Source organism: Ctenopharyngodon idella, chromosome 22 (assembly GCF_019924925.1).
Source record: "Ctenopharyngodon idella isolate HZGC_01 chromosome 22, HZGC01, whole genome shotgun sequence".
NCBI classification, from domain to species: domain Eukaryota; kingdom Metazoa; phylum Chordata; class Actinopteri; order Cypriniformes; family Xenocyprididae; genus Ctenopharyngodon; species Ctenopharyngodon idella.
Window position 1 is genome coordinate 24,286,377 of NC_067241.1, and position 22,952 is coordinate 24,309,328.

General features: G+C 38.6%; 1 protein-coding gene across 1 annotated transcript in view; it reads right to left on the minus strand.

Annotated features, from left to right (window-relative positions):
* Positions 1-805: 805 nt before the first annotated feature.
* The window catches only part of oprl1 (opiate receptor-like 1), a 43,971-nt gene continuing 21,824 nt past the window's right edge, over positions 806-22,952 (minus strand). Inside the window, exons 3-4 of the mRNA XM_051881020.1 lie at positions 8,251-8,603; positions 806-2,558 (exon numbers count right to left, since the gene is read on the minus strand). Coding sequence (XP_051736980.1) covers positions 2,035-2,558; positions 8,251-8,603 — 877 coding nt within the window. The 3' untranslated portion in view covers positions 806-2,034. The remainder of the gene's footprint in view (positions 2,559-8,250; positions 8,604-22,952) is intronic.

Sequence of the window (22,952 nt, forward strand, 5' to 3'; positions counted from 1 at the left end):
CAGAATTGCTTCAACGTGTGGCTCAGTCAGAGCTCTCGGTCCGAATGCCACCGCGTCTACACCAGACACAAGCATTGTGACAAAAGCAAATAGAACTCATTATAATCAGTAATGCTGTCTACACTGTATGCGGCACCGCGCGAAGTGACATTAAACTGATGTTCTATTTCTGACATACTTCAAGCGCTCGTGCAACTTCTGACAGGAAGAACAAATGGATTTGCAATGATCACCTTGTCTCGTTCATTGTAGACAATCTCAAGCTGTTGCGGTGTGACAACCTCAAGAGAGCCACCAGACATCCAAGAATATTGTTGACCTGAAAAGTTTTGTAAAGAGGAATTTGTGCAGGTAAGATCCACAATTGGAAATTGTTTGGTCGAGGTTATTGTCATCAAAGGTGGGCCAAACTGTTATTAAATGCACCATGCACTGTGAAAGTTTACACAGTATGTTCAAAAAAGACATAAAATGTGTTGTTTATCCTGACTTTGAAATTTATGAAGAAACACAAGGGTTCACATATTTTGTTCCTGCACCTTTCAATCAACATTATCACAAGATGTTATTTTGAGATAGCCTTATATATATATAAGGTTATCATCCTGCGATAATGTTATTTTGAGATAGCCTTATATATATATATACATATATATATATATATATATTATATTATATATATATATATATATATATATATATATATATATTATATTATATATATATATATATGTATATATATCAAAATTAGTGAGAATGTTTAATCATAAACACAGTGTTTAACACCCATAGCAAGACTTAGAAGTGTCTTTTGATAACTGCTCTTTAATAAGTATGTAGAAGAGAAAAAGATTTCCCATATAGGCGGTGTAAACGTCCATAGCACTAGCTGGCATTTGATTTCAGTCCATCTGAAAATGGTCCCACCAGTCAATAAATATGCAAGTAGATAATCAGCCAGTCAATGCAGCAAGTAAACAAACAATCATAATAACAAGTAAAAGTTTACAGGAATAAGCATTAAGTGTACAATTTCTCTATATTTCACTGACATTTTCAATATATATTTCTTTAATTTGGCTTATTTATAGTCTCTTTTTTTCACATTCAGTGGTCTGTGATGTAAACCCATGACAGTGCTGGCTCTTGTTGTCTGTCTCATCAAGAAGAATCCATATGTAGTAACAAAGCAAGATACAGAGCGGCGCAGAAAACATTAAAAAAATAATCGAGGTAATGCTGACAGACATCTTCAACAATGCACAGCCTCGAATGTGATTAACTTCATTGAATGCACATATATAATAGAACACTACAGCAACTGTTTTGCAGTATGTTTTCATTTCTTTACAAGTATTTTTTAAGCTTGAATCTGTGCTACCAAACGTACATGAGTATAAAATATTTTTGCTTATTGTACAGTCAAACGGAGAAAAATATCAACTTTTTTTTTTTTTAAATAACAATCAGGCTTTACGAGTCTCTGTATTTTCAGATTCGTGTCATAACATAACTATATAGTTATATAATATATATAGTACAGTCCATTTAATATACTGTTTATACACTATATATACTCTATAGTGTATATAGTACAGACCAACACTTGGCAATACCACAAAAATGACTGATACACTTAATCCATAGGTTCAGAAGTATGTTTAAGGCCATGAAATCCTACAGTCAAAAATTTCAAGAGAAACATTGATTGTTGTAAAGAGAGACATAAAAAGCATCTGTACAAGGCTGCAACACTGACCGACAAAGTGTAATAATTATTGAATAAGAACAGAATTGTAGACAATAACATCCAAATCCAATTAAGACACTGTAAAGTGAGCCCCTTTGTCCCTAAAAGGACGTGTCGTTTAACTTGACTCCGCCCTCACTCCTAGCCCAACCCTTTCCCCCGCCCACCTGGCGGAGGTGACTGTGGTGCTAGAGTGTTGTAATCTGAGTCAGCTCAGAGTTTGAGCTTCCTGTCCCTGGATTGGGTTGCGGCTCAGGGCTGACCAGGGGCAGCTCCACGCCTAGTCATGCGGGGTTACTATTCCCATCCGCAGTCTTGCAGTTGTAGGCCACCTCACGCGCAATGTTGCGCATGCGGCTCGACTGCTGCGCATCAAGGCCAAATGGTGAGGGGTGGCAGAACTCGCGGAAGCAGCGCTTGAAGTTTTCGTCGAGGAATGCATAGAGGACGGGGTTAAGGCTGCTGTTGACATAACCCAGGGCAATGCAGAAGTGCATAAACACCACCGTCTGGACGCTGGCTAAGTTGAAGCCCAGTGACTGCGCCAGGGCCATGATCTGGATGGGCGTCCAACATACAACGAAAGCCGCGACTACCACCAACACCATACGCGTGATGCGCCGAAGGTTGCGATCTTTCTCCTTGGATCCTGATAGGATGCGAACGCTGCGGAGGCGCTTCACCATGAGGCTGTAGCACACGCTGATGATCGCCACAGGAATCAGGAAGGAGAGAAGGAAAACACACGTCCCGAACACCGGGTCCCAGTAACTGCGAGGATCCGGGAGAACCAAGATGCACTCGATGCCTGAGGGGAAAGAAAAATAGTAGTCACATTTCATTTGAATTTGAATTGAGGTAGCAAACAGAATGCAGAATTGTTATTTGAGATTAAATGCAAGCAAGTAGAATTAAACTGGAATTCAAAAAAAGTCTGTAATACAACAGTCTACAACTGTAATTTTTACCTAAAAAAAAAAAGCTCAACCAAAAACTTTGAATGGTGGCTTGACAAAGCCTTGGTTGCAAAAAGACAAAAAGTCTTGAAACTAACTAGACAGAAAGAAACAGACATGTCCCATAGAAATGGAATCCTTTCCACTGATTAATTGACAAATCTGCCTAAATAAATGAAATAATTATAACAAGTTATGATTAATTATTCATATTTCCCTTTTTGAGATAATTTGCTACAGACATGTTGACGAAATACCTAGCGCTAATTCACTGTTCTGATGGCCATTGACAATAAATGTAAAAAATTGAATTTGAAAAAGAAAAAAAAAAAACTTTAGAAAATCTAGAATATCACACTGTATTCAATCTAAAACCGAATAAGTAAATATCTTCCAGAGTGCCCCTCAACAATATTGAGATTTTTACAGATTCAGCATGCCCTTTTCAGAAAATGTTTTTCACAGTTAATCATTTTCTCCCTGCCACTCCTCTTGACATTTTTGACAGCCTACATCTGAGAGCATTAAAAGCCTCTCCATTCCTGAGATGTGTGAATCTGGACTTCCTGCCTGCTACATCATCACTTCCATGAAACATCTGTCAATTGCAAGTGCCAAGAGGTGGTCTTTTCACCCATCTTAGCTAAAAGAAAGCTGGCATTAGTGTTCTAGATGTTGCCTGTGGTCAAGTCTCACAGAGCCAGACTTTTGACTTAAAATCTGGTTCTATGCATTCTGGATTTGAACTGCCTACCAAGACAGAAAGTGCCTGACTGACATGTAAAATGACCAACCCCAGTTTGTTTTGATTTTAAGTGCTGTTTAGGGGTCAATCAATCAATCAATCAATCAATCAATCAATCTGTCTGTCTGTCTGTCTGTCAATCAATCTGTTGTCTGTCTATCAATCAATCAATCTATCTATCTATCTATCTATCTATCTATCAGTCATACCGGTCTAAAGCTGCCCCCTGATCTGCACATAAGAGGCAATCTCCAATTCGGTCGAGAGAACAGCGCCTTCCATATATAACCCTTTTTTTCTCCAATACAATCAATCATTTTGCAGGATCATTTCTAAGGCATTTCAAAATTGCTTTGTATTCATATCATCCAAAACCAGTCACTCAAATCACATCAGTAAAACAGCAGGATTTTGACAAGCACAGCTCTCCATGCATCTTCAAAGACTCATGGAAACAGACTGGAAAAATATGCTTGCAACCAGTTGGTATTAGTTATATGTGCAAATAATAGAATTATATGTAAAACATGCAACCGTTTGCAGTGTTTCTGAATTTATATGGTACCACTAATGTAGAATATGCAATTATATTTCATCATTTGCTATGTTGTGACCAAGTTGTTTGTTTGAAGGCTATTTTGAGACGGAACAGCTTTGCTAAGAAGTTAAACACAGACTTAACATCTACACTGCTTGACATTTGTTTACAGACATTCATCCACATCCCTTCACCTCTGAATCTCAGCAGTGTTGGGTAAGTTACTTCAAAAAAGTAATTAATTACTAATTACATCATCAATGTTGTATTTAAAATACTTTTCTAATTACTCTGTCTGAAAAGTAATTTAATGACTCAATAAGTAACTTACTAATTACTTCTTAAAATCCCTATAAACCTTGACCGGATAGACAATAGAAAGGAAACTCTTCTAATAATTTAGTCAAAAATGGAATAGTTTAGCCTTTTATAGCTTTTTAAAACATTTTAACTTTATTAAAACATATACTATAATACTTTTATTTACTTTATAATACTTAAATTTGTTTTAGTAACAAATAGGGATGTAACTATACCAAAAAATCTAGTAGTCGGTACCGACACCACCAAAAGTGCACAATACTCGATACCACGGTAAAAATACATCAAAATACAAATAAAACAATGCTATATATTTTTTTTCCAGGTAGGTCTAATAGTAGTAAGTAAAAGTACCACAGAAATTGAATAATCAAATATAAAATAACTCTGCATAGTCATAACTGTATAAATTATAGATTAATCCTTACTAAAGCTTTTCTTCTGTTGTTTGATTATCATTTATAATACAGACAGCCAATAGTAGACAGTAGCATATTTTAAAGGCTGCTGTCACTAAGACCTAATGGACGGAGACAATATGCAGTTACACATGCTGTTCACATTCACATAACCAACGCGAATATACGCCAAGACGGGCATTTTACATAACTGTGTGTGTATTAGAACGTTTATGTGTAATAAACCGCGAAAATTTGACACTCGGGAGAGGCGGCTATGTGTGTGCGCTTTGGTTGAGAGCACACCCTGAAGACCGCGCAGTTTTTTCTCTCTAGGACATAGCTTACATTTTACCGTAATGTTCTTGCCTACCTGTGTAAAAAAAAAAAAAAAAAAAAAATGAAGTCATTGGAATATTTCCATTCTGCAAAACAGCCACTCGCTTCTGCCGACATCTTCAGACAGCCAACTGGTGTGAAGTTGCAAGCTCACGCGCAACTGCACTATAGCTAACGATTTTAAAGAGGCAGCGTTCACTTTTACCTTTAGACGACAAATTTAGATTTTAAATTAAATATTGATTTAAACAGAACTGCTGAACTAATTTACAGTATGTAACGCAAGTACATTATAAGTAACTGTAATTAAATTACCTAAAAATGAACAGTAATCCCTTACTTTACTTTTTCAGTGGATAAGTAATTTAATTACAAAAACGCGTTACTTAGTAACGCGTTACATCTAACACTGAATCTCAGTCATCCTCCCTCCCTCTGCTTCTGTCTGTTTTTCCCTGCAGTGTCAAAGGCAGCAGAATGCAACTTGCATGAAGTGATGAATAAATAAATATGTTGCAGCCTGGCAGTAGCGGAGAGGAGAGAGTGTTACGAAAGAAAGCTGTCTGAACATTCTGCTGAGAGAAACACTGATCATCTGAACTGTATATTGTGAACTAAAAAAAAAAACAAAACATAGAAACTAAAATATCAAGACATATTACAGTAACAAGACTTTGAGGGAAATGTGATGATATAAAAAATTCTGCATGACCATATTCTACATTGCCTGTGTTCCCTTTGTTAGTTTGTCTCCATGGTTTTTGATTGAGTTATGCACGTGTTTCTGGTTATGTTAATTATCTCTTTGTATTTAAACCCTCTGTTCATTCAGTTTCTTTGTCTGGTATCATCAATGTTAATGTGGTTGTTACATTATTCTCTGCCATCTCATGAGAGTTTCTTTTGGACTTAAAGACTGTTTTTGTTTATCTACTCTTTCTTCATGCACTTTATTGCAGCCACACTTGACAATAAGAGATTTATTTCAAAAACATTAAAAAATCTTACAGAATACACACACTACCATTCAAAAATTTGGGGTCAGTATTTTTAGTTTTAATGTATATATTCTGGATATAAAACAAGTCTTATAATAAAAAAATAACCTCTAATTGGCACAAATGCATGCATAGGTCCATGTATAGCATCATGTTTAGACCTCATCTGTATGCAAATACTTTGTCCTTTTTCTAATGTGTTGGTTTAGTGGTGATTACTTCACTGAGAGGGAGCTAGAGATCAGAGCAGGTTATTTTACACAACCCAATACATCTAAATGGGCTGATCCATTATTCTTCAGGATCTATTAGGTTCATGAATTATGGATAAAAGTGAAGAGGGTGTTGAGGAGTTGTTGCTGAGGGCACAGCAGAGATCCAGGACCTGGCCCAAGTGTCACACATGCACACAATTACAAACACACCTTCACTGATGGACACATAGTTAACAGGTCACAAATCAAAATGTAATTTATTTTATTTTATATACAACCTGGAACCTGGAAAGGCGAGCTCTGCCTGGTGTTAAATCAGTTTCCAGCTAATTTATTTAACCTAGCAAGGTACTTTAAGTTTTTTTTTGTTTTTTTTTCTAAAAAGAAACCTCACTCAATTAGGAAATGTTATGATTATCAGGAGCTCAAAGCCACAGGGAGGAAAGGCCCTTCTGGGTCACCTGTGGTTCTGCTTTCAGAACAGTGTACAGAGCAATTACTGTAACTTCAATGGAACCTAACAGCAAAATGATTAACACTGAAATGCTTTGATGTGCTTTTTAAAGCCCTTTAATAGTGCATGTATTATTGACAAACAAACCCCACACACATATAAAGTCATATTATGATTCCCCTGTAGGTCTAAGGTGTTATAATTTGTTATTCGGTGTACTAGTACATCCTGCTCCCAACTGAACGTTAAATAAATGTTTAATATTCACTTACTGGCCTGTAAGCTATACATTGATCATTCCCACATTTTCTGCAGCTGAGGGGATCTTTTACATTAAAGTCAACAGGAAACAGTTTTTCCAACCTACTTTACTTCCATCATTTGACATATTTCTGAGATTTAAATTGGATATTTTTTTTTTTTTGGAAACAAGGTTATATTTAACTAAAAATATAAAAACAAAAAATTAAATAAGGCAAAATATTAAAAACTTTTTTATTTCATTTTAAGTAGTTGAGAAGTCAACATTTCTATTTTTTTTTTCCTCATTTTTTTTGTTAAACTTTAAGTACTAAAATAACTAAAACTAAACAAAAAAAAGAGAGAGCAAAAACTGTATAGACATTAGAAAAAAAAAAAGGCAAAAACACAACAAAACTTTACTAAAAACTAACTAAATTTAAAATAAAAACAGAAAATATAAAAACTCATTTAAATATTAAAAACTGTAATAGTTTCTCAATACTACTACAATAACACTGTATTCATTAATATTTGTTAGCGTTAATAAAAACATTGCTTGTTCATGTTAGTTCCTAACAATAGATTTTAAAAATGCATTAGTAAATGTTGAAATTACTATTGACTAAGATTAATAAATGCAGTAGAAGTTCATTCATTCATTATTAGCTCATGTTATTACTTCAATGTTTGTTGGGAACCATCTAAATAAAATGTTAGAAGATATTAAGCAGACAGACTAATATTCTAATGAGAGTTAACTGACATAGTGAGAGTTATCTGTCATCTGACTAAGGTGGACTATCAAAATAAACTGTTACCTAATATGGTTAAACTAATGAAACCTTATTGTTCATCAAATTAAATATAGAAAATAAGTAAACAAAAAAGTTAAATAGGGTCTCTCTCTCTCTCTCTCACACACACACACACACACACACACACACACACACAGGTTTGTTTTGCTATCTAAGTGAGGACAATCCATAGGCGTAATGGTTTTTATACTGTACAAACTGTGCATTCTATCCCCCTACACTACCCCTACTCCTAAACCTACCCATCACAGAAAACATTCTGCATTTTTACATTTTTAATAAAACATTGTTTAGTATTATTGTTTAGTTTTAAAGCTATTTTAAATTTGAGGACTCATGAAATGTCCTCATATTTCATGTTTACATTGTAATACCAGTGTAATACGCATGTTATTATACAAATTTGTGTCCTCATAAATCACAAAAATGTGCACACACATACACGCACACACACACACACACACACACACACACTCACCGTTGTCAACTTCCACATCTCCAAGTACCATAGCCGGGACCCCTATGGCTGAAGCCAAGACCCACACGCAGATATTGACCACTTTGGCCTTGTGGGGCGTCCGCATGTCCAGGGCTTTCACTGGGTGGCACACGGCCACGTATCGATCCATGCTCATCACGGTCAAGGTGAACACACTAGTAAACATGTTATAGTAGTCGATGGAGATGACCGCTTTGCACAGGGCATTGCCAAAGGGCCAGAAACCAAGGAATACATCTGTGCCCTGGAAGGGAAGCGTAGCCAGAACCAGTGCATCAGCCAGTGCCAGGTTAAAGATATAGATGTTGGTAGCCGTCTTCATCTTGGTATATCTGGGAAAGTGACAGAGAAAGTGAAAATAAAAAAGTGAATGAAAATATAAATCAGGATGAACAGCTAAACACATTTATCCTGACAAAATGCAGTCTGTATTTGCGAGGAAACAGATCAGTTGTTGTTCCCCTGGGCCCTCCGCAACAATGGCATTAAAATGACATTTCACATCAAATCCTCTTTTTTAATGTTTTGTCAGCAATGTCTTGTTTTATTTGAAAGCTACAACCTGTGATTCCCACTGTGGAAATGCATCAAGATTCACAAACAATTACATATATTCGAATCCGAATCAGAAAGAGCATTATTGCCAAGTCTGCTTGCACATACAACGAATTTTTCTTGGTAAATATGAGCAAAGCACTGCCATGACAATGCATTAAAAGCAGTAATTACTTGGTTGTCAGCTGTTTTATGATGTTTGAGAAAGGTTGATAACATTCGCTGTGCTGTACCAATGATCGCATCATTCACAACAGCTTCACATCCACTCAGGATCTAACAAACGTTTGTTGACGTTGTTGAAATGAAAACTGACAAGCATTATGATTCCTACCAACTTGAATGCATATCATATAATATAATAATAATAAACAAATAAACAAAGCATTTATTCCTTGAACACATGAGTAGTATTACACATACTATGTAACTTAAATATTAAATACGTACATTTATTTTAATGTATGCCTTGTATTTCAAATACAATCGACTCTGCATTATTGCAATCATAGTAATTAAAAATGATTTTTTTCTAAAAACTGAAATTAGTCACTTATTTTAAGATGAAATTGCAGCACCAATGTTTTGCAATATGAAGTGATCCTCAAAATCAATGCCAGGTCTAATCTAACGTTTTGTTCTTCTGTAATCAATCTGACATTTAACAATAATAACAGGTAAAGTCTTATTCAGGCTGCATCAGCAGCTGAGAATTTGTGTCTGATGCCTCTGCTATCTCTCTGTCTGGATTTGTGTTTGTTTATTTAGAGTTCTCTTTCATGTCATTTTAAAGAGTGTGAATACATTTAACATAACGAGGTCCTGCTTCTGACATTGAAATGCTCCATCAATTCCAGTCCTTTCTAAACCAGTTCTGTTGCCGTTACACTTCCAAAAACCTCTTTTTGACCAATACCACAAACCTTGTTCTCACTCAATTACAACTGTAAATGACAAAAATGACTCTACATATACGCATGAGGAATGAATGACATTGCATTAGCATAAATAAATACACAAAAAAGTGAGAAAATAGAGGGAAAATACACAAAATAAGGCAGTAATTTTAATAAATTTACTTGCAACATGAAATAAAATCCTTTTTGACCTCTTTCGTTTACCATTTAGAAAAATGTGGAAAGAGGTTTTAGAGTTATTTCTTTCATATAATTCTAAACTTGTAGGAGAAAGTGTTTCTCAGCAGTGCCACAGTGACCACAGACTGTTTCTTCCATTGGAAGTCATGTTTGTATTTGCCTTTAGACTGTGATCATTGAGCTTGTGGTAAGAATGTCTCTGCTTCATTAAAGTGGTCATGATATGAGATATCCAGTTTGCCTTGATCTTTGTACCAATAAAAACATCCTGCAAGTTTCAGAGCTTAAAACATCCTCCTCATTATAAACAATCAAGCTCCAAAAATGGCTCATTATGAGGATTCGGGATTTGTGACGTTATACAGGCAAATACTGCTGCTTTCACATGCTATCGGAAATTTCTGAAGTCGTGATTACAAGCTTGTCACATTCAAATGCTTTGAGGTCTAAAAAAAAAAAAAAAGTAATCAAGGACACCAGATATTCTTGCCTATTTATTGGGAAAATCTTATTAAAGAAAAAATGATAAAAATGATATTTAGCGTCCCATTCATTAACAACCATATAAACATTCATCACACTGTCTAGATAGTTAGCTTGCTGACGATTCTGGAATTTTAGTCAAATACAGGCTATTTTCACTGTGTACAAAAAATACAATATAATTAATTGAAGTAAATATGCACTACTTTAACGACAATACAAGGTGATGTAGCTGTTGCGGAAAAACTAATAAAGAATATTAGTCAGAGCAGCAATCGTCTCTTTGCCAGTGGTAAATACGACTTGAGAGGGTGTTCACATTCAATTTTTAACTACGAAACTTGTATTTATGATAATTCTGCTAGCATGTAAAGACAGCATACATTTTCATATGCCCTCCTCTAGAGCAAGACATTGACGATGTCAATGCAAGTAAAATAAATTATAATCACTGACGCTGTCTACACAGGATACAGTATACAGATGCACATTCACTTTCTGAGGTATCCATGCACTTGAGTATGCCTACATGAGTACAAATGGAAGAGTAAATAGAAGAGTAAAGAAACGTTCACTTTGACGTGTCCTGTTTAAACATTTAATTGTAGAGATTTCAGAAGGTTCCCAGTGTCAGGAACAAGCGGATGGATTATTTTGAATGGCGTCATAGATTGTGTCGAGGGTTAAATGTTTATTCAGAGAATTTGACTGCAGATTGTTCTGTAAATGAGGCACAGTATAATGGAAAGTTTGCAAAGAAACGTCTCGGGTTACTTAACTGTAACCCTGTTCCCTGAAAAAGCGGGAACGAGATGCTGCGTTTCATTAATGTTAATGAGAATGTTCTTTGTTCGACCAGTTGTGAAGCATGTGTGGCAAATACACCAAGAATTTGGCTTAAATAACCTCTGATGATGACGTCATCAGATTGCGCGCTTGTGAGAGGCTATAAATAAATGTGAAACAGATGCACCTTCAGGTTATAACTTTGTCTGAAGAGACATCTAGACATGTCCACAGTGAGGCAATGAGGCATAGCATCTCGTTCCTGCTTTTTCGAGGAACAGGGATGTTTTTTTTTTGTTTTTTTTTGTGAACTTTCCATTATACAGTGCTTCATTTACAAAACAATCTGCAGTCAAATTCTCTGTACAAACATTTCAGAAGCACCCTCAGTGATTTGATTCCGGAACCAGGCCTGATGCGGATGCCCTGAAGTCGCGAAGGAGCCATAGCTGCATCCATGCATTTCGTGTATGTGCAGGGTGACAAGGCTAGGCCGAATGGAAGAACCCGATATTGGTAAGCTCTGCCCCAAAAGCGAACCTCAGGAACTTCATGTGTTGTGGCAGAATTTCTGTATGAAAGTATGGGTCCTTGAGATCGACTGTCACAAACCAATCCTCGGATTGAATTTGAGATACAATCGTTTTAATTGTTAGCATTTTGAACTTGTATGTTCTGAGGTTCAAACAGCAAAGATCCCAAATTGGATGCAACCCCCCCCCCATCTTTTTTGTGAACCAAAAAGTACCGGCTGTAATAGCCTGACTCTTTGTCTGAGAGGCAAACATGTTCTATTACCCTTTTGTCCAGCAGAGCTTGCAGTTCCTTTGCCAACAAATGTGGTAGCTCCGGTTTCATGGTAGTGGAAACCACACCATTGAAAGGCAGAGGACAATATGCAAATTGGATCTTGTAGCCCTTTTTTAGAGGCCATACGACCCAAGGACGTACCCAAAGACTGAACATGTAACATTTCACTGGAGATCGCTGGCCCCAGAAAAGCCAATGGTGGTGGAGATTGAACAGCGGTACCCTGAGGGTGCCTGGAAGGAATTTCTGAACATTGTTGAAACTTTTCACGCCCCCTCCCAAGTTGACACACCCCACGGTCCTGGGCGCACAAGCCTCAGGACTTCTTCTTGGCGGAGATGATAGATCTTAGATCTGTCCACCTCTTTGGCTGTTGAGCGTGGTCCCCAATCTCTACGAGTGGGCACACGACTTGCCACACTCTGCTTCTGGGCCTCTCTCCACTGAGGAGCCAGACCGGGTTGGGACTTGATGGCCGGCAGCCCCTGTCCCTTAAACACGATGGGGGAAGCTTTTTATCAAAAGCTTCCATTTGCCTCTTTGCCTCCCAGAACCTGCTGACCACTGTATTGATGGATTTGCTAAACAGTCCAGAAGGCAATACTGGGGCATCAAGAAGGAATACCTTGTCCCTTTTCTTGATGCCTGTGAGGTTGAGCCACAGGTGCCTCTCCATGGCGACCATAGCTGACATAGAACGGCCGATGGCATGAGCCATTTTCTTAATCACCCAGCGAGACAGATCTGTGGCCCAGCGAAGTTCTGAAAACGCCTCCTCGTCAATATCCCGGCTCGTGCTCAAATCTTTTAGCAGGTCAGCCATAGTGTGCAGGGCAGCACCAGCCTGACCCACTGCCTGAAACGCCTTTCCCACCTGCGTGGATGTTGTTCTACACGGCTTGGTGGGGAGCGCTGGCTTTTTGGAGTGATGATGCACTTCCAGGGGAAATAAAAAAACTTTATTTACATTATTAGTGAACCTTGGAATGGTCCAAATATGCATTTTTACTAGATTTTTGGTGATTAGGTTTTATTCACAGTCAGTAGACTGAGGAAACTGGGCACTCTCAAATTTGACTTTCAGTTTTAGTGCATGTGAGGAGCAGGGCGGGCGAGAGCCATGACGGAACGGCGCGAGGCCGGTGATGCGAGTGATAACGAGCTTCGGCTGCAAGTCGCACCGGCCTCGAGTCTCTCACGGAGGAGCTCCGGAAGCATAAATGGAGGAGCGACGACAGTGAAGGACGAGAGAGGACCAGGCCTGGACTTTATTTTATGTTTTGTTATGTTTGTGCAATACTTTCGTTTTGTTCTTTGTTTATTTTATATTAAAGTTTTGTTTGAACGTTTGCTGGTTCCCGCCTCCTTCTTCCCTCACATAATGTTACAAACTACGTTACAGTGCACTTAAATAGCATGACAAAAACTAGTATTTAAACATTAAACAAAAATATTTGCAACTGACTATCAGTTGTGCAAATAAATAAACTAAAATATAATAATAATAATAATAATAATAATAATAAAAGAAAATCTCTCCTGTAATACAGCACTATTATAAGACGACATGATGCTTTTTGACTCCTCTGCTGTCCTTTCTTGGGTCATTATGCAACAGCAAGAGCCAGACTGAGTGAGTGAAGACGTGAAGATAGGCAGAAGCACATCCTCCTCCAGTCCTGAGTCACGCAGGTATAGAGCCATTATAATCACACAACACCACAAACATCACCATAGAGAAAAATAATAATAATAAGAGTAGATAAAACCATGAGGCTTGTGGATCCAACAGTAAGCACTATCAAAACTTACCATCAAATATGTTACTGTTAGATTATTTGTTGAACTTCCCAGGAAGTGGAACATGAGATTTGAATTGCATTCTCACTCAAACAGAGTTTTTATATTTTCAGCTGTATGATAGTACAATACAAACACTGACAGACACTGCTGTGAAATGACACTAGTGATAGTAATTTCACTGAACTTCATAACCCTAATTATGAATCTGTATGTGTGAGTCAGTGTGAGTAAGAGCTACACCAGCAATATTAGCATGCCGCTTATAAGCCCCTGTGGGTTTATGGTGACAAGTTGAACCAGCAAATAAAAACAACACCCTGTTTTCACTGATATATTGTATTTAATAAGCAGTGAACAGACTTAAACATTAGAAGTTAACGGTAATTCTCTTATAACCGACTCAAACTTACAAAGTATGTGTTGAATATTTTAATCACAACATTGCACTGATCATATTATAGTTCAATCTCTTAATGAAATCTCAATGTTACAGTTCAGTATTTCACTGTAAAAGCATGAGCACAAAAAAAATGAGTATTTTAATAAGTTTTTCAAATATGATTTCAAACACTGAGATTGTTTTCACACAATGAACACATCTAATATTTCATACTGTGGCAAGCAGAGGAGCTCCTCCATGTGAAATGAGACCGGTGTGTGGCGTGCAGGTGACGCTAATTAACACTCGTTCCATTCCCATGGCTCTTGGCCCCGCCCTGCATGCCACACCAATCCACAAAAAGTTAAACCAGTTTGGACAACCTCATTTTCCAATATTGTCTTGACTGTTTTTTTTTTGTTTTTTTTTAAATGGGTTTCAGAAACGTTTATGCAGCCTAGCATTAAATTATCTTGGATTGATTTGTTAAGATGTATTTACCTACACTTTGGTGCAACCTCCTACTTCTTTTATTTTGGTAACACTTTGGTGTGGGGAACACATATTCACTATTAACTATGACTTTTTTAAGTTAATTTCACTATTAACTTATGACCTCAATAAACTCTTAATTTATTGCTTATTAATAGTTAGTAAGGTAGTTGCTGTAGTGTTTAAGTTTAGGTATGGGGTAGGATTTAGGGAGGTAGAATGTTCATGCAAAATAAGGCAATATGTGCTAAGTACTAATAAACAGCCAATATGCAAGCTAATATGCAACTACTTAAAAGTGAGAATTGTTCCCCATGCTAAAGTGTTATCTTTATTTCAATATGTGTCTGTACTGTCATGTCAAGTATCATATATATTGACAAATCAAGTGTAGCGTTAGTTCTGGCAGGTCACGTAAATCAAGCTCACATCAGCTGTCTCTCAGCTGATCCACTTCTACATATAGGGATTTGATGCATATCACAGCATCCATATATACATACATACATATATATATATATATATATATATATATATATATATATATATGTATATATATATATATATATATATGGTCCATCAGTATTATCAGCAGCTTATTGCGTTGCTCAGGAGCTAATTAAACAGTGAATTCAGTAGGCAAAACCACATTATCTCACTAGGAAATGTGAAATCGGGAATTTAGCAAAAGGAATTCGTTCCCCTCACGGATTTCACCTCAGATTCATTCTTGAACATGCGAATTCGCCACATTGATCATAAGCTGCTTGATTTGGAAGTGACCTGAGTTAGCATTGCTTCTCGCATCGCTGCATTATTGACATGGACTCGATGAAGTTATACTAATATGACTGCCTCAAGAACAAAGCGATGAGATCTGCACTCCCCGCATGATGAAGGACATCAAGAAGGAGATCAAGCATCCTCTTCACAGCTGGCTATATTTCACTTTCCATTCATCTCTGACCGTTTTCACGAAGCTAAGCTAAGTTCCTTTTTATACTCATAGCTTAAAAGTTATCAGGTATTGGCAACATGCTTGTTGCTTAAAGTTATCAGTGCTGCTTAGGCTTATCTAGTTGTTTTCAGTCAAATGCTTGTGCCAGGTTTATGCACTCATATTGGCAATGTGCGTTACTTATCTGTTGTCATTGGCAACATGCTTGTCACTGCAACATGCCGTGCTTTAATCTATCGGGTTAGATCAAGTCACATTTATCTATATAGCACTTATATGGCTTGGATTCAAGCTGCTTTGCGGTGATGGACAGGATGGCGATTCATGGTGCAAACAGAATCAATTCTGCTGTGGGCAGCTCTAATAGAAAAATGTGTTTGTATACTAATGTCACAACAGGTAGTCGGATCTATTACTGCAAGGTGTATGCTTCCCCGACTGGACTATCACTAGTTTAATACTAGTTCTGTGATTATACAACATGCTTGTTGTATCAGATTTTGCTGCCGCTAGGGGTGTAAGCTTCCCCCAATAGATCCCATAGAATTATTTTAAATTTGGCTACAGCAACATGCTTGTTGCAAATATGTACTTGCTTGCTTCAGCTTGGGGTGGTGCTTTCCCCATAAAATTGGATCTATAGTGCTCAACATTTGCTGCTAGCATCAGGATGTTATTAACCATTCTATCAGTGAAAAAAAAAAAAAAAAAAAAATCAAATTTTTTGGGGGGGGGTTATTGCTGCTCTCCCTTCTCTTATCCATGCTAGGCTGCACTGCGTGTGAGTTCTCGTCCAGAACAGAACCATACCCAAGTCCCTTTAAGACAAGTCATTTCACTTGGCAGCCATCTTTGAAACGCCTCTCAGGCATGCAAGTGCAGCTTCTATCTCTCTGAATGGGGAAACATCAAATTCTCCAAAGCTGTTTGCCAAGATTTCGATTACATTTCATATTTGAAATCAGGGCTTAAAAACGAAAAATAAATAAATAAATAAATAAATAAATAATAATTTCACTCTGAGCAGAATCAGTATTTTAACGTTTCTGTTCCTGCATTCCTTCTGTATTATTAACGTTCCGAAACCAGTTTGATTAGAAAAAAAATAATGGTTAATAACGTTATATTTTAACTTTTTTTTTTTTTTTTACAGCTTTTTATTTATTAATAATCAAAGGGAGTCTTGAATTTGCCGTCTTAGCCAATAGGCCAACAATGATCTTTTATAACAAGATTCTGTCCAAATGTAAACCTATTAAACAAAAGGAAAACTATCAACGGTTTATAAATTGAAGTATTTTTCCGAGATATTTTAAAATGTTTGCTGCATGGTAAAAAATACCTACGCTATTCCTGAGAGGAAAAAAAGATAAGTCGTGTATACTTCGCATTTTATTATTACATTCAGAAATAATGTAAATTGCCGGTTGTCACATGTGCTCTGTGTCTGTCCTTGGACTTTTAAGTTGAAGTGTTTCCTGTGCTTTATGTTGTAGTTCTTTGTAGTTTTTCATGTTGATTTGTCCCCCCAGGTGTTTCTTGTTTCCTTGTTATCTTGTTAAGCCTGTTCGCCTTTGTGTATATATAGCCATTGTGCCTGAGTCCTCAGCCGAGATGGCTGCCACGCCTGAGACCTCAGCCGAGATGGCTGCCACGCCTGAGACCTCAGCCGAGATGGCTGCCGTGCCTGAGACCTCAGCCGAGATGGCTGCCGTGCCTGAGACCTCAGCCGAGATGGCTGCCACGCCTGAGCCCTCAGCCGAGATGGCTGCCAGCCGAGATGGCCGCCGCGCCTGAGCCCTGTGTGGGCTGTGCACACATCGGCTCCAGCCCATGAGTCCGCTCCAGCCGAGATGGCTGCCACGCCTGAGCCCTCAGCCAAGATGGCCGCCGCGCCTGAGCCCTCAGCCGAGATGGCCGCCGCGCCTGAGCCCTCAGCCGAGATGGCCACCGCGCCTGAGCCCTGTGTGGGCTGAGCACACATCGGCTCCAGCCCATGAGTCCGCTCCAGTCCATGAGTCACATGTCAGGCGTCCGTGAGGCAGCTCATTATCCACTAATTTGGCCACGCCCACGGAGTGAGCGCTATTCAGACGCAAATTCTGAGACACATGTATACATCATCACAATCGTGTATTTATTATCTTCAAAAGTGTCTACCTCTCTGTACCTTGTGTTTCAGTTTTGCCTGATCAGTTATGTTGTCTTTTAGTTCCACTTGATCCGCTCTGGGGGTCTTCAAGCCTGTCTGCGCTACTGTGGTGGTTGTCTGCTCTGCCGTGGGGGTCTCCAAGCCCCTCTGCGCTACTGTGGTGGTCATCTGCTCCTCCGTGGGGGTCTCCAAGCCGTCTGCGCCCCCTGGTCCGCCTCCCTCCTGGACTTTTTATGATTGTTGGGAGCGTCTGGAAGCCACTCCTTAGAGAGGGGGCTCTGTCACATGTGCTCTGTGTCTGTCCTTGGACTTTTAAGTTGAAGTGTTTCCTGTGCTTTGTTGTAGTCCTTTGTAGTTTTTCATGTTGATTGTCTCCCCAGGTGTTTCTTGTTTCCTTGTTATCATGTTAAGCCTGTTTACCCTTGTGTATATATAGCCATTGTGGTTCCTTGTTCTTTGCTAGTCGTTGTTTCATATGTTGTGACGGATCGTGTTCATGTCTTGGGTCTAAGATTCCAGTCTATTCGTGTGGAGTTTTGTTATTAAAAGTGTGTGCGCAATTGGATTCTCTCTCTGCTTCGTCTCTCAATGATCGTTACACCAGTAAATAAAGTAACATTTACAATAGCCTAGGCTTTGTTTGTAAGCATAAATTATTAACAAAACTGCCCTATTTTACTTCCCCTTATGCACTCCACAACAAATCCTCTAATGTAGGCTACATCAAGCCAAAACGAATAAAAAAAATTCTCTTTTCTTTTTAACCCTCTATTTTGCAGGATTTTTTTTCACATTGCAGCAAAACAGACTTAAAATATTCTGACATTTTTTTGTCATAGAGACAGAAATAATATATCAATTGAAACTATAGAATGTCTTCTTTTATTTGTGTACAGAGTAAAAACAAAATGTTGTGCTTTTTGCAAAATAAAGAAAACTAACATGATGCATGATCTGTCGTCTCCCTCTGAACGAAGTCCAATCTGATAGTTCTCAGAAAATGAAGTGTAACTTGATGAATACTAATCACACAAAAATGAGACTTATGTCTAAAGAAACGTTGAATTGTCAGGTTTTAAATTGTGTAAGTCAAATCGAAAACAAAAATTCTCTGTTTATGTAATCTGTATGAAAATAGAGACATGTCAGATGTCCGTGAGGCAGCTCATTATCCACTAATTTGGCCACGCCCACGGAGCGAGCGCTATTCAGACGCAAATTCTGAAACACATGTATACATTGTCACAATCACGTATTTATTATCTTCAAAAGTGTCTATCTGCATGTTATAGCGATGTCTGGAAGCCTCTGTTAGTTCTTGGAATGTCACATGGTATGCCTTCTAACGAGTCATTTGTGGACTAAATGTGCACAGAGCGTCCTCCGGCTGCAAGTATGAACTGAAAACACAGTATCCAGTGCTCATACTGATGACAATAAATATTGAATAAATATTACTCCTTTGTATAGAAAATTGACATAAACATATGAGAATCCATCAATATTTCTCCAAATGTGCATGCTTTTAAGCTAAAAGCCTATATGAAATGCCATAGAGGTAACATGAATGTTCAGACACTTTGCATCACAGAAATACATTATATTTTAAAGTATATTAAAACATAAAACCATTATTTTAATAATGGGAATATTCTTAGTTTTTTTCTGTATTTTTGATATACAGCATGATGAGCATGAGACTTCTTTTAAAAACATTATAATAGAAATGTGTTCAATCTTTTGACTGGTACTGTAATTTAAACTATAATAGGCCTGCACAAAATTTTCTTCACATGATGTGCAATAATACATGCATGCATGAGATCACAAAAATCATGTTTTCTGTCAAGAGTGGACATTATATTAACATTAATACTGTTATCAGCATGATCACAGAGGGTTTTTTCACATAACCTACCTGACTGAAATGGCTCATTATGTGAGTCATTATGCAGGTCATTATGCAGGTCTTTGTCTTCTCAGGTGTCTTCACAGCATTATTCATGAAGATTCACACCTCCATGCATACTGTGTGTCTTTATGAAAAGTGTTTTACAAAATTTAATCAATATATTGTTTTATATGGACGAGTAGGCAGGATAATTTTTACATAATTTTGAAGCAAACATTCTAGTCTACAACCTCCAATACCCAGAAGTCTTGTGAACACATATTTAATATTTGTTTTTTGGCCTTATTTCAGTGACTTAAGTTTTTTGTTTTTTTCAAAAACCACGCATAAACATTATTCCTTCAAAAATATAAACATGTACATACATGTTGCTCATATATTATGGTAGCCTAGTTCGTGCTGAATACAGTGTAATGACACCTTTTCCATTAATATGTTTATGAACAACTGAAAAAAGCACAAATGTCAGGGCATGTCAAAACTTCTCCAGTGCCCCAAATCATCCTCAGACTCCAGAGTGTTAATGGCATTCCAGCTTCTATTGCTATATTCAAGGCGAGAAACGGGTTCATTTATTAGAAATAAAACATCTCGGGTTACGACTGTAATCCTGGTTCCCTGAGAACAGGGAAGGAGACACTGCGTCCTAGAACACTTATGGGGAACGCCCTAGCGTGACTGGTATCTGAAACAATCTGTCAAATCGCGACAATCTTTATTGGCCGGCAACAGCCTATGATGTCATACAGGTGCAACCAGGAAGTATATAAGGAGCGCCTGGAAAATATGTCATCCACTTTTCGTCTGAAGGGACTGACAGCAGGCAGACTGGAGGCATGGCAACGAGACGCAGTGTCTCATTCCCTGTTCTCAGGGAACCAGGGTTACAGTCGTAACCCGAGATGTTCCCTTTCGAAAGGGATCTTGCCAGACCAGAGAAAATCAGCCTAGACAAAAACTGATCTTCCAGGGAGTCTGAGAAGACTTCTACCTATGATCAAAGCTCGGGAGTGCAGAACTCTGGAAAAGATCCTACTAGAGGGGAGTAGAAAGACTCGACTGAGACGAGTAAGACCAAACTAAGCAAGACGGTTGGGAGGCTCAGAAGAGAGCCTACAACCTGACACAGACCAGAGAGCCAGCATGGAACATTAGCCTTGTTAAAAGAGCTAAGAGCCTGGCTTGTTACCCAGCACAAAGGGTAGTCTATATGAGGACCAACATTCAGAGAAATGGGTCCACACTGGGGCAAAGAACCATCAAGAACATATCACAGAGGCAGCCTGAAAAAAGGCTGGTGCTAAGTAGCAGATAGAAAATCTAGGGTCAACATCAAGGAGGCTCCAGAGGAGCCTAGCGACTTGATATCAGATTGCCCAGGAATAGCCAACAAGGAGGCCCCAGAGGGCCAACCACTTAAAGGCAGTCAACTCGTCAGAAAAAGCTACTAGGGTAAAGCAAGCTTGGAATACTCGTTGGCATTGCCAACATGGGCCATATACTCAGCAAATCGCCTTAAACCCTAAAAGCAAGGGGAGTAAAAATGCAGCAGAGCTAATAAGGAGGCCTTAGTAGAGCCTACAACCCTAGCAGAACACGGCAGCAGGCCCGGGGCTAATGCAGTGGCTTCAAGGGAGCGTACTCAACCAACATGACGGAAGGGAGTACCTAATGTGCTCAACCTAAGCCATAGTGGCATGAGGCATATCGGGGCAAAGAGCTAGGAGTACGCGAAAAAACCCAAGTTAGGACTCAAGGGCACAGACCTGAACAAAACCAGCCGAAAACAGACGAGAAGGCGTCTGAAAAAAGAGCTCAGGAGAAAAAAAGAGGCCTAAATATCAATATAGAGGCCTTCAATTCTGACCAGTGACTTGATAAAATCAAGGAGCTCAAACATAGCTGGAGGGGAAGGTTACAACTAAGCTCTAAAGAGTGGAGGTTTCTACATATCGTATTCAACTCTCAGAAGGGAGAGGAAGCCAACAACACTCAGGACATCCAAAGGGAGGTTCAGAGAAGCAGAACCTAGGCAACCTAGGTGTCTATTTTATGCCACACACCAAAGAGAACTAAGGCTCTGCATATTCACATCTACTCTATTATCAAGAGGAGCACAGTTCAACCTAGGCCGAAAAAGAAGGAGGTTACAAACTCGCTTACAAAAGGGAAGTTAGGAGGGCCTGCTACTCACATTTATTGCCCAATGCAGAGGACGGGAACTGGCCGGAGACAACTCTAAACACAGAGCAGGCGTACAAGGATCACCAGCTGCAGTATTGGAGCTGGAGAGGCTTTTTCTAGAAGAAAAAAGACCTACTCTAGCCACTGCAAGCCAGGAGGCGGAAAGCAACAGCAAAACTGCCTCTGTCAGAAAAGACGTATTCCTAAATATGCCTAGGCCAGAAATAGGGGTGGCCCAAGGGGAAGGCTGACACACCTAAACATGACTTTGGAGAGGTAAAAAAAGAACAAAAAACCCAACCTAGCGACTCTTAGAGGCAAGAGGAGGCAGGTATGGTAAAAACACCAAAAAATAAAAAAACGTCTGCACACTTTCACCGCTTTCTAGTAACAAAAGAGGCCTAATCATAGGCCAATACTAGAAACATCACAACCCAAAGCTCAAGGGCAGAGGCCTCAGAGAATATGACACCAGTATGCTGCAAAAAACTTAAGGTGGCCTGAACTTAGGAGGCCGACGTCAGAAAAGATAAAACAGAGCTAGACAGAGCAGAGGCTAAAAATAGAAAGCCAACACGCATCACAGGGCGATGTAAGGGAAAGGAGGCCATACCTGAAGTCATGATGCATCTGGAGCTCAGGGGAGCTCACCTGACCTCCTCTTGTCCAGTCGGACTTGGCCTTCTATTCCCCTTCGAATCAGACTAATTCTTGAATTATGTTGTACATTAAATTATTGAACATTAATGATATCTCTAGTACATTTATATTGGTTCTGTTCTGTTTACCCTAGGGGAGTTATCGCTGCTCTCCCTGCTCTTATCCATGCTAGGCTGCATAGATGGCCAGGGAGTTCTTGACCAGAACGGAACCATACCACCAATCCAAACTGTATGCTAATTAGTGGTCCTGACATAAATCTGTTTAAACCTGAGCCAAAGCCTTGTGTGACTTCATTAAACTCGCAGCAGGTGAAATATGTAAAAGAGGGCCTCTGGGATGAAAGCTGACTTTGCCATTGCTTTATTTCATAAATATCTGATGGTGTTGACAAGAGGGACACAGCTTTG